A 12,321-nucleotide genomic window follows, 5' to 3' on the forward strand; every position below is an offset into this window, starting at 1 on the left:
CACACACACACACACACACACAGGGAAAGACACACACACACACACACACACACACAGGGAAAGACACAATCACTCATTCTTTGTGCATGAAAAACATTTTTACTCTCCTACTTACTTTGAAAATTTTCTCACTCATTATATTTAATTCATTGTTTTCCTGAATCTAGAAATCATTTCTGACCATGAAAACCATGACACCTGCAGGAAGTAATTAGCATCTATTTAACGTGTAAAATAATGCATTTCAGTGGAGGTGTCTCACGTGCGCTCAGTGTTGCGACTCATTCAGATTCAAAGAGACAGCCTCAAAACGAGTTGCTTTGAGACACAACAGAAAAGTGGTGAAAGCAGCTGGTAAAGCCAAAATAAGGAGGGATTCAGAGCAAAGCAATCTGAAAAATTTAAATGTGAAAAATAAGGATTTAAACTCGCAATATGTCCACTTTAAATGTTTTTAGTATTGCTCCTATTTTGTGTTTGATACAGTATTTTGTTGCTGTCTAATGTCCAGATGAAACCAGATGATGCTGAACTTTCTGTCCCTAACATTAGCATACATATTTCTCCAATAGATTACTGGAGGTGCTGGTTTTGTGGGCTCCCATCTGACTGACAAGCTGATGATGGATGGTCATGAGGTGACCGTGGTCGACAACTTCTTCACAGGGAGGAAGAGGAACGTGGAACACTGGATTGGCCACGAGAACTTTGAACTCATTAATCATGATGTAGTGGAGCCTCTTTACATTGAAGGTAATGGGATTTCAAACGACATTTTTTTTACTTAGTACCATCCTTCAACTCAACTCCGTCTATTTATCCTGTGGATATGGACATGAATAATCAAGTATCATGTCAGCCAACTTTCTGAAAAAGTTCAAGAGAAGCTTTAACCGCAGCATAAAAAGATTAGATGGATTGGTTTGGATATGTTCTGGTCAGGCAGCAGAACTTATGAACTATGTGAATTCTCAAAGTCATACAGATCAACAGTGTTGGAGCTACTAAGAATACCAAAAAATAAATATAAAATTTGAGTTAGGTTTAGCTTAGAGACATTGCTTTGAGATTAGAGTGTGTGCTCATCTACATTCATCTTTGCCTGACATTCTTTGCTCTTTTTTTCCCACCACTATCAACAAATCACACTTTAATTTCCCAGTGGGCTCTTAAAATATCACGAGTTTCCTTAGCCAAACCAGGAAGTGTGTTTCTGATGTTTTGTTTGTTTACTTTGTTTAACCGTCTGCAAACGCATCCCTGCAAACGGATGTGTGAATATGGAGTTGATGAAGTCCTGTATAAACAGTGATGTCAGTAAGGATTTCAGGGTTGGATAACATGGAGCAGGCTGTGAACTGTGGAGGGGTGCCCACCAAGACAAACTGATGTCTTTGTGTGAACGCATCAAGTGTGTGTACCTTGAGCCATCTTAGTTTGGTTTGGTAAGAAGTCCTTGAACAACCACATCAGAATAGCAATATGCATGAAAGGCATCAATGACTCACTGTTTTATAAGGAAGGACTCACTTAAACATGTATAATTTATATAAAATGTCAATGCTGATTTAGAATTATTTTTTTTACTCCTTTTAAGTAACTTAGTCTTACTTAATCAACTATTCTTATTTTTACTTAAAGGTAAAATGATAAGAAATATTAAAATGAGTTTTCATGTTATCTTTTAGTTGAGCATTTACATAAAACATTTCAGTGGCTGTTTCTGATTTGTAACATTAATGACTTGTTTTTAGTTTTTGTGTTAAAACTCTGAAGTAGGGTGATTGTGTCTTCTGTGCCATGGGCAGCTGTGGAACGGTTATTGTTGCATTGTTCATCAGTAAAAATGTACCTATTTTATTTTTAATTTGTGTTTCTCAAGTGTAGTTGGTTCAGTAATCTGTTGATTGTCTCCAAGTGACCCAGTGTGTTTAGGACTGACACTAATCTGACTGCCTTCACTGACAGTAGTAACCAAATCAGTTCACCTTTCTTGTCTTTCAGGAAGGTGATGTATGAAATGCTAGTTTTTAGTTTATGGATGTTTTTCACATTACAATGCTCTAAACCATTGAAAGTGAAATGAAACGTGCTTTGAACCTATCATAAATTGAAAGAAACCACTATGCTAGTTATTCAGTTGTTTGCTCACATCTTTTGTTTGGCACTACAACACTTCTGAGTGTTCATTAAAAATGCCAGAGACCAGAAAAGTTTTTTTCAAATCTTTTCTCATTGCTTTAAAATCTGTGTGAGTTCCTTAAAATGTGAGACTCTGAAAACCAGCATCTTTTATGTTTTCCTTTGGATATATTCAGGTTCAAAACACTTTTTAAGTTGATCTTTATACTCTGTAAAGCAATTTGTGATGCATTCATTCAGGATGAAAAGTATTACACAAAATCTGATTTCACTAATTGCTAGTAGAGRAAATGTTACGCACAAGTGAAATGAAGCGCAAATCAAAAGGTTAGTTTCAATCATGATTCTTTAGAAAAGAAAGCTTGTTCACAAAATAAGGTTTAAATAAATATAAATGCCTGAAGAAAAACGGTATAAGATACAAGAAAGCACATGCATCATGTAACTGACCTTCATTTTCAAGCATTAGCAGACACATATGGTGTTCTGTAATGATCTTTTATTATTAATAGCAATTAATATGTATGGTGTAATAAAAGGGAAGCAGCATAATAAGATCCCTTACAGCAGTAGTTCAGCTAATTTGAAGTGGAGTTATGTGCAAAAGTTTTGAACAATATCTTTGAGATTAGTTCTGACTGAAGCTTACAGCTAGTCAGAGCAGGGCCAAGAACAAATTGGTTGCTGTCATCTTAAAACAACCACAGTCATGAAAATGTTCTAGCAGTTGATGGAACTGTTGAAGAATTTTTTGGTTATTTGCAAGCTGTTTTCCACAGCTTTTCCCCAGATATGTTTTTTTCCCTTCGGATTTAAACACCCTCTGCTGCTGTTTGGAAGCAACCTTTCTTTTATTGTCAGTCATTTAATGCATTAAAATAATCTATTCATGCAATCCACTGTGCTCCAAGGTGAGACATTTTGTTTGTCCTGTTTTATTTTTTCTCCAGTGGACCAGATCTATCATTTGGCATCACCAGCCTCCCCTCCCAACTACATGTACAATCCCATCAAGACACTCAAGACAAACACAATCGGCACTCTCAACATGCTCGGTAAGTGAAAGTGTTCAACTCTAGTCAATAAAACAGTTTAAGTTTATTAAATATATCCTTTGGTATGTTTTTGTAACATTTTAGAATCCGATAATTACTGGAAAGAATAAAGTGCATTGTTTTGGTTAAGATTTTGTTTGTCTTTACAAATAAAACAATATGAGGAGTCATAAAACTAAGAAGAAATTAGAACAATTTTGCATCTTTTCAAGTATTTTAACACCTTACAGCCTACCTTCAGAAAACACTGTTCTCAGAATGAAAGTCTGAGGACAAACTTAATGGCTTGCTATTTTCTGGAATGCTTTCTGAAAATAAAGCGTCAGATTTTTCAATATTGTGAAAAACTCTGAGATTTTCCAATTTTAATTTTTAAAGAAATCTAATCAAACTTGCATTGTTTTTGAGTGTGTTTGTAAAATGATTGCAAAAACTTGGGTAGGGTAAAACAATCTTTATTCTTCATGTTGTTTATTTTTTACTAAATTCTGTGTTTCAGCCATGTTTCCAAGGTTCCAAGGATTGGATATTTTGGTTCTGTCTGTAGTGGTCCTCACAAGTTACAGTTACTATTAAAAAATCATTAAAAATTATTTTAGAAACAATGGAAATTTATTTTAAAGTAGCSAACACTTTTACTTTAATGCCAGGACATCTTGTAATGCTAGTAAGTAAGTAAAGTTTTATTTATAAAGCACCTTTCACAGAAATATATTCACAAGGTGCTGTACAATCATTAACAATGTAAAATGGTTGAAAGATAAACTGAAACAGAATAAAACATAAGCAACGTAATGAAACATCACATCAAGATTAAATTCTAAAATTGAATCCTGATGCATCTCAGYAATCCAGGTAAAAAATCTCTGGACGGGTTCTTCTCTAATGAAACGTTTCGTCTCTCCTCCAAGAGACTTCTTCAGTCTGAGAGTTTCAGGCAAAATTCAGGCTTTTAAGTCCTGCCTCCATGTGACTGATACTCACATCACATGGCTATCGTTGACACCTAATTAACATTTATTGTTAACAGGGGGTGGAGTGATACTGGCAATAGCCGCGCTGTAGGAGGGGGACAACTGAAAACGGAGGCCTCCACCTCTGTTTAATGATGGACGGTCTTTCTTCACAAAAATGGCTTCTTTTACTCCTCTCTCTGAAAGCAGACAGGAAACACAGACAGGATTCCATGCAACCTTCAGGTGAAAATGAAGACCCCAGACCCAAACCAGTGGTTATTCCGAATGTTGCGGGTGTTTCGGAGAAACTGAGACGTTTATTTTCTAAACATGATGTCCCAGTGGCTTTCAAACCCCAAAACACATTACGGCAAAGGCTGGTTCACCCCAAAGATCCGGTGCCCCTTCACAAACAGAGCAATGTTGTATATGCTGTTAAGTGCCAGGAGGACTGCGACCAGTTATACATCRGGGAAACAAAGCAGCCACTGTTCAAAAGAATGTCCCAACACAGACGAGCTACGTCTAATGGCCAGAACTCTGCAGTTTTCACTCATTTACAGGCCAGCGGTCACTCTTTCAGAGATGAGGATGTTCTCATTCTTGATAGAGAGGAACGTTGGTTTGAGAGAGGAGTAAAAGAAGCCATTTTTGTGAAGAAAGACCATCCATCATTAAACAGAGGTGGAGGCCTCCGTTTTCAGTTGTCCCCCTCCTACAGCACGGCTATTGCCAGTATCACTCCACCCCCTGTTAACAATAAGTGTTAATTAGGTGTCAACGATAGCCATGTGATGTGAGTATCAGTCACATGGAGGCAGTGCTTAAAAGCCTGAATTTTGCCTGAAACTCTCAGACTGAAGAAGTCTSTTGGAGRAGAGACGAAACGTTTCATTGGAGAAGAAGCCGTCCAGAAGACCTATACAATTTTTTTCTTTTTGTTTTTTTCTAAAATTGTAACTCAGACACTCTGTCAATACAGAGCAAAATAGACAAAGATACACAAAATCTAGAGAATGGGGGAGAGTAAAATATGCCTGATGTTCAATAGTAGAAAAACACAAAGTTGGCGAGCATTCACTATGGAACTCGGTTGGCATTAATGGTGAATGGTTAGCTAAACGCTTGAGTAAAAAAAGTGAGTTTTTTGGTGTTTCTTGAAGGAGACTATGTTGTCAAGGGAGCGCAGATTAAAAGGGAGTTCATTCCAGAGCCTAGGGGCCACAGAGGAGAAGGCACGGTCACCACGGGTCTTAAAGCAAGTGAGGGGAACCATGAGGAGATTTTGATCCCGTGAGCGGAGGTCCCGTCTGGGGTTGTAAGGGGAAATGAGAGTTTTAATGTAATCAGGTGCTTGGCCATGAAGAGCTCTGAAAGTGAGGACCAGGATTTTGAACCGGACTCTGAACTGAACCGGAAGCCAGTGAAGTTCTTCTAGGATCGGGGAGATGTGGGTGAATTTGGAGGTTCGAGTTAGGAGACTCGCTGCCGAGTTTTGGACAAGCTGAAGGCGATTAAACTGTTTCTGGTTTAGGCAGGTGAAAAAGCTATTACAATAGTCTTAAGTGACTAGAAATGAAGGCATGAATTACCATTTCCAAGTCTGAAGTAGACAACAGGGGCCGGAGTTTAGAGATATTTTGAAGCTGAAAGTAGCAAGTGGAAACCAGATTCTTTGTGTTTATCTAGAGACAGATCTGAGTCAAGATTTACTCCCAGGTTGCGCACATTCTGCTGGACAGTTGAACTCAAGGAGCCGAGATGTTCTTTTATCTTAGGGATTATATTATCAGGGGCCAGGATCAAGGTCTCTGTCTTGCTGAGGTTTACGAGCAGCAAATTGTTAGACAGCCACTGGTTAACTTTAGTGACACAATTTATGAGAGAGGTTAGCTTGTGGGTGGTGGAGCCATTAACCCTCTGAGGTCTGGGGTCTAAATGGCCGTTTTTGACTGCATTATCACAGTGAACCAAAAAACACACAAAAAACAAAATCCGAGTAGGAAAATTTTGGCTATTTTTATTATAAAATTCACAAAAATGTTTAACGAACCAATTTTTTCTAACCTATAATGAAAATATATAGTGTAAATTTCATAAACGTGTGTACAAATTTAGCAAAAAAGTTTATATCCACATTTTTACATAAAATTGTRTGCAAATTCCCAGGCATTTTTACAACAATTTATAAAATGTCACAATTACTCCTCCACAAATTCTCTCCAACCTTACGTCTCGTGTGTTTTTATTTTTATTTTACAACCATTTCAAAAATGTGTGACAATGTCTCCACTCATGAAATCTCTCCATCCTTATGTCTCACGTTTTTGTTTTTACAACCATAATTCCTGAACATAGGTAGTTGAAACATAGACACATAGATATTGAGACCCAAAGATTTAAATAACTCCTCTGCGTCTATTTGAGCCCATTTATATATTTTCCACTAGCTTATTTTTTAGCATGTTTGTTGGTGTTATCACTGATGGTTTTGACTATCAGAAGCAAAAAACAACAAAAAAGGTATTTTGGTCTGTGGTGGGGACAGCACATGTACCTGCACTCCATGGCTGAAAACGGCTGAACAACAGGGACTGTCTGTTTTTGGTGTTCCACTGCCTGTACCTGTTTCAGTTGCTGTAGCCAGCAGGGATCTGGTTCTGGTTCTGGTTCTGGTCCTGGTCCGACTGTGGTTTCTGTGTTGTGGGCCTGACAGAGTGGATGGGCAACTTCTCCTCCCGGTCCTCCTCTTCACCTGAAGATGAAATCAGCTATAATGTCGTGCAGTTTGCCTCTGTTACGATCATAATCTTTTACATATTCCATGCCAAACAAACAGACAAACAAACAAACAACTAACCTCCGACTCGAGCCTGAAGTTCACCAGCGCTCGTCACTCCTCYTAGTCGTTCGTATTCTTCATCTCAGCTCAGGACTCAGAGCTAGCTTCCTCAAGTCAAACAACGACTCATTTTGACACACAGACTTACTAACAACACTACTACAGACACTGCACACACACTCACACACTCTTAACACACGTCTGGTCTAAAAACAACCCGCTACAAGCTTCCAAAATGCCAAAATCAATCCGTTCTCCTCCCGTCTCCAAACTTTGCGACCGGCCCAGAACCTCTCYAGAAGCTGCTCTTTACCGACAAACTGTTTTGATTGGTTGTTTCGGAAATGTGGTGTGTTTGAGGAAATGGGAAAAATATGTTTCATTGTGCAGTCAAGCACTTCCTGGTCACAAAACATTCTCTAAAAGCGTACCAAATGCATAAAAATGCACACATTATGGCAAAAATTATTCATCATTAAATCTGGTTTTATTTTGAAGTAAATAAAAAATAAAATTACATAAAACGTTACTTTTATAAAGTTATCTTAATCCTGCATCGTCTAGTTCATAACGTCCACACAAAGTTTGAGAGGAAGGAAAAGAAGCTCATAAACATGGGATCTTGAGAATAGACCTAAGCTTTGCCGTCATCAAATTCTTCAAAAAATGCCAAAGAAATGGATAAAAAGAACATTTACTGAAACTATATGGGTGTTCATTTGTGCAACAAAGACTTCATCTTTGTGATATCAATAACCTGTAACATCCTCCTGCAGAAGCCTTTTAAAATTTCAATAAAGAAATATACTCGGGTCAGAGATATTAGCAAAGTGACTAACAGAAAACAAAGACAAAGTTTACAGATGACTGAAAAGATACTGGAAAAAGTCTTTATGTCAAACATTTCTAATCATCCCTGAACAATCCTGAGATCCATCCCCAGAAAGGCTGATGCACATTCACGTTATTTTATAAGACCCCGATGACCTTTAGGATAGTTGCCTAAATGCTGTGGACTTCCCACAGTCGAAAGGAGATGTTTATCTTTGCTACTTTAGTTGTGGAATATAAATAAAAACTGAAGAGTGTGCTGGAGACTTTGTTGAGACAGAAAGGATCTGTGTTCTGCCAGGGCCATTGACCTTTTTACAGTAACTAATGTGCATGTGTAAAATCACGTTTTTCAAATGCATTCATAGCTAACCTGGTTTTCTATTGACTTTTATATTCAGACATGTTTATAAATGGTTTTTATTAAAATTTTGTGTTTATAATAATGTCTGTCCTCAACATGTAATGTTGTAGGAAGTCAGAATAACTGCAGAGCACAGCTGAAACACATTTAGACTTAAGTCTGTTTCAATGAATCTGAAGTAGACATTAATATATGTAGGTCACAATGCACTGCAAAATACTGATTTTGAGCATGCTTTACTAAATATAACATGAACATTGCCTTTTTGATCGACCTAAAGGTTTTTTCTCTACAAAAAATGCTGTTCAATAAAACAGATGCAGTTTGGTTGACCTTGCTTCTATGCTGTACGATCCAGATGAAGTTTTGCAAAAATAAAACAAGTTTCACTGTGTTGTTTTTCTCTTAGGACTGGCAAAACGTGTGGGAGCAAGACTTCTTCTGGCCTCTACTTCAGAGGTTTATGGAGGTAATATCCTTTCCTCTTCCTCCCTACCTTTTAAGTTTTGCATGTTCATGCTGAAGAGTAGGGGTGTCCCACAAATCTAAGTATTTACTCCCTTAAAAGTATTTTATTGTCACAGCAGGATCTTATTGTCATATTGCATAAAAAACAGTAAATATGTCACTATCTGTTACGTAAAGAATTAGTYTTGCTCTTTACGGGGTTATTGATGGAGTGTTTATAAGAAGGAATCTGCAACATTTATGATTTGATTAGCTTTTTGAAGCAGTGTCCCACTTTAAGTGAATATTTTAAATGAGGGCAAACCTAATGGAATTTGGCCTAAGTGTGTTTCACATCCTCTGACTGACCTAGTGCTATTTCTGTTTTTGTGTTTTTCTACTAACATTGTAAACAGGAAGCTGAAGGAACGTGCTGGAACACATAATGTGTAAACAAACATGAATTCAGCAGTTTTTTCAGTATACGAGTTCAGACACCTGCAGCAAATCCATTCTAACTTTATGACACCTGGATCTTTATACCTACCTAAATTCTTTGACATTTTTAACATCTGAACATGAACAACTTCATCGTGACATTTAATCCTTCATCTTACTGCAGATTGCTTCGAGTTTGTTTGACTTCTTACATGTTTTGCACAAATACAGAGAACTATTGATTTGTTCAAGAAGATTGTTAAAACAAGAATATGCAAGTGAAGATGGAGTTTCTGACACTGAGGCTGTAACCTGTTACCTGATGGATAAATGCTGCTGCCCACTTTGTCCTTTCTATTTATAACCTGTCTGTCTCCTCTGTTCAGGCCACACCATAACTAGGGTTTGCATTGAGAAAAAAAAAAAAGCAAGATGTGCAGTGTGACATGTAAAAAGGCTAAATGGAATCTCACGGTTAATATGTGAAAGTTGGCAGCCCTGTCAGCACTCACATTACAGCTAAAAGAGCTGCCTGACTCACTGCTTTATGAATGTCCCATTTTCACAGCCAGCATTAGCTGGACAAGCAGACAAAATGTCACGTTAACTGGCAACATTAGACTCTCTCTCCCCCCTTTTTTTTTTTTTTTTTTTTTTTTTTTTTAGCCAAGCAGAATAATTTGACAAACACTTTTTTTCCCTTGGTGGTGATAACATTCAGTTAATGGACATTTTTAACCTTTGTAAACACTTGCATTTAGATAGACAGATGGTGACTGAAAGCCAAAACAAGCTGTTACAGAAGTTAGAATAAGGGTAACAATTTTATAAAAAAATCATTTAACATTTTTATTGATTTGGTGCCATTATTCTTTTTATTTTTATTTTTTATTTTTTTTGAAAAATGTAACACATACATTCAATTGTTTTAATTTGAATTAGATTTTTTTTAACGTGTGATGTCTTAATTTTTTTACATTTAAATGCTCTCTCAAAACATATAATAGAAGGTAAAGATAATTTCTTTTGTTTTATTTGTTTTGACAGCCAGAGTTCATGTTAACACTGAATATTGTAACTAAATGTTATTTGTGTCAAACAGTAAATGTGCATACCTAATCATTATTGATTTGTTCTTAAACTGTCAAGATTATTTTATCTTCTATGAAATTAATTAGACCTCACTTACTTATTAGAACATTACCATACCATCTTTATTTATAGAGCACTTTAAACACCCACAGAACCAAAGTGCTGTACACATAATAAAACATGCATATATTCATAAAATAAAAATAAAAATCATAAAAACAACACCACAAATTGTGTTCAAAGGCCAGAGAGAAAAAATATTTGTTTTAAGAAGAGATTTAAAAACAGACAGGGATTACTCATTGGTTTTACTTTTGTTTCTTGTGCATCATTGTTGTCAGCGATGCATAAATAGCTTCACACTAGTTATTTTGTCTGAGTGCTCATTCAACAGAATATATTTATTTGAGCATATTTACTATATTTATGAGAATACTGAGACAAACTGTTCCCTGCTAACACAGAGCTTTAGGGGTGGCTCTCTCCATTGTTCTGCAGTAACTTGGTTTATGTAATGTGCCCAATGAGACATTTTTTTATTCTAGCTGCTTTACTGTAAGTGACAGCTGTTTTTTTAAAATAGATATATTCATTAATGTGGAAATATTCGTTGTTACATAATTGAAAGTCAGAACGTCTCTCATTAATTTTTGTTTTATTAGATCCAGAGGTACATCCTCAAAATGAGGACTACTGGGGACACGTGAACCCAATTGGTCCTCGAGCGTGCTACGATGAGGGGAAACGTGTGGCAGAGACCATGTGTTATGCTTACATGAAACAGGTACATTATTTTATTATTCTCACGTCCAAACACTAACACTTTTACTGTATATGTTTATTTGTAATGGATGTTTTGTCCACTTTAGCTTTTATTGCTAGTTTTATGTTGTTATATAATATAGTTGTTATAAATACGTCCAATACACAATCTTTTTGTCTTGAATAAAAAATAATGTACAAAGAAAAGATACATTTGCAGTGGTTAGAGCTGTTGCCTCTCAGCAAGAAGATCACCGGATTGCCTCCCACCTGGGACCTTTCTGGGTAGAGTTTACATATTCTTTCTGTGCCTGTGTGGGTTTTCTTGAATTACTCTGGATTCCTTCCAAAGATTAAAAACATGTTAGGTTTGTACAGATTCAGGTTCACTCCAGATGTCTTTAGGTGTGAGTGAGCATGAATCTTGTTTGTCTCAGTGTGTCCCTGTGAACAATAACCAAGTTCACTGGACAACAAATTGTCTCAGAGTTATTGTGATAACTGATATCATTTGGAGATTGTTTTAAACTATTATAATAATACCACTACCACCCCTGTCCCCTGCTTAGGAAGCTTATGGAAGTTTACAAAATTTAAATATTGGGGGAAAGAAGTTACAAATTAACCTGGACTGGAGATTGTAAAAACATACAGCAGCTGCTGAAGCTGTAGAAATCACTTTTAAGCTCCTCTATACAAGCCATCGCTATTTATTCTGTGGGTCTTCCTCTGTCACCCTCAATCCACTTACAAAATTTACATAAAGTTATAGACCGACTAGGAGCAGTTTGTGAAAACAACACAACAGCAGCTGCTGAAGCTGTAACATAGCTAACCACCTCTGTCTAAGCTGGCACAATTTATTTTAGATTAATTTAGAGGGAGACTTAAGGAAAACAAAGCAGGCAAATGAAAATGATCGACCTCATTTCAATTTATCCTGCGATTAATTGATTTATTGCTAATTGCAATAGACCACCTGGGATATAGATAAATGTATATAATGCCACCATTGAAGGTTTAAACCTATCTAGTAAAATAGAAATTGAGTCAGGTTTTATTTTCTGTTCATTTTTTCCCATTTGTTCACTAAAGCATCTCAATTTRAGAGAATTTTTCCATTACGTTTGTTTCTCTTCTAACACCTGGTCATTGCTGTGCAGTAAGGACATCATTCTTCTACCGTTTTCTCTGTATTGCTTTTACATGCCTATAACATAATTCCTATTGAATAAAAGTAATCATTATAGTACTTTTTTACTTACAATTTACAGAGCCTTGCCTTTTATTTGGCATTTCATGTCCCAGTTCTTGTGGAGTGAACACTCCTAAATTATAAGTGTGTGTGTGTGTGTGTGTGTGTGTGTGTGTGTGTGTGTGTGTGTGTGTGTG

General features: G+C 36.6%; 1 protein-coding gene across 2 annotated transcripts in view; it reads left to right on the forward strand.

The window, feature by feature from the left end:
* The window catches only part of uxs1 (UDP-glucuronate decarboxylase 1), a 35,690-nt gene that overhangs the window by 13,364 nt on the left and 10,005 nt on the right, over positions 1 to 12,321 (forward strand). For both annotated transcript variants that reach the window (XM_014011653.1, XM_014011655.1), the window contains 4 exons: positions 573 to 753; positions 3,093 to 3,197; positions 8,600 to 8,659; positions 10,830 to 10,951. In XM_014011653.1, the coding sequence (XP_013867107.1) occupies positions 573 to 753; positions 3,093 to 3,197; positions 8,600 to 8,659; positions 10,830 to 10,951 (468 nt within the window). The remainder of the gene's footprint in view (positions 1 to 572; positions 754 to 3,092; positions 3,198 to 8,599; positions 8,660 to 10,829; positions 10,952 to 12,321) is intronic.

The sequence above is a fragment of the Austrofundulus limnaeus genome, unplaced genomic scaffold (genome assembly GCF_001266775.1).
Source record: "Austrofundulus limnaeus strain Quisiro unplaced genomic scaffold, Austrofundulus_limnaeus-1.0 Scaffold83, whole genome shotgun sequence".
Lineage (NCBI taxonomy): Eukaryota > Metazoa > Chordata > Actinopteri > Cyprinodontiformes > Rivulidae > Austrofundulus > Austrofundulus limnaeus.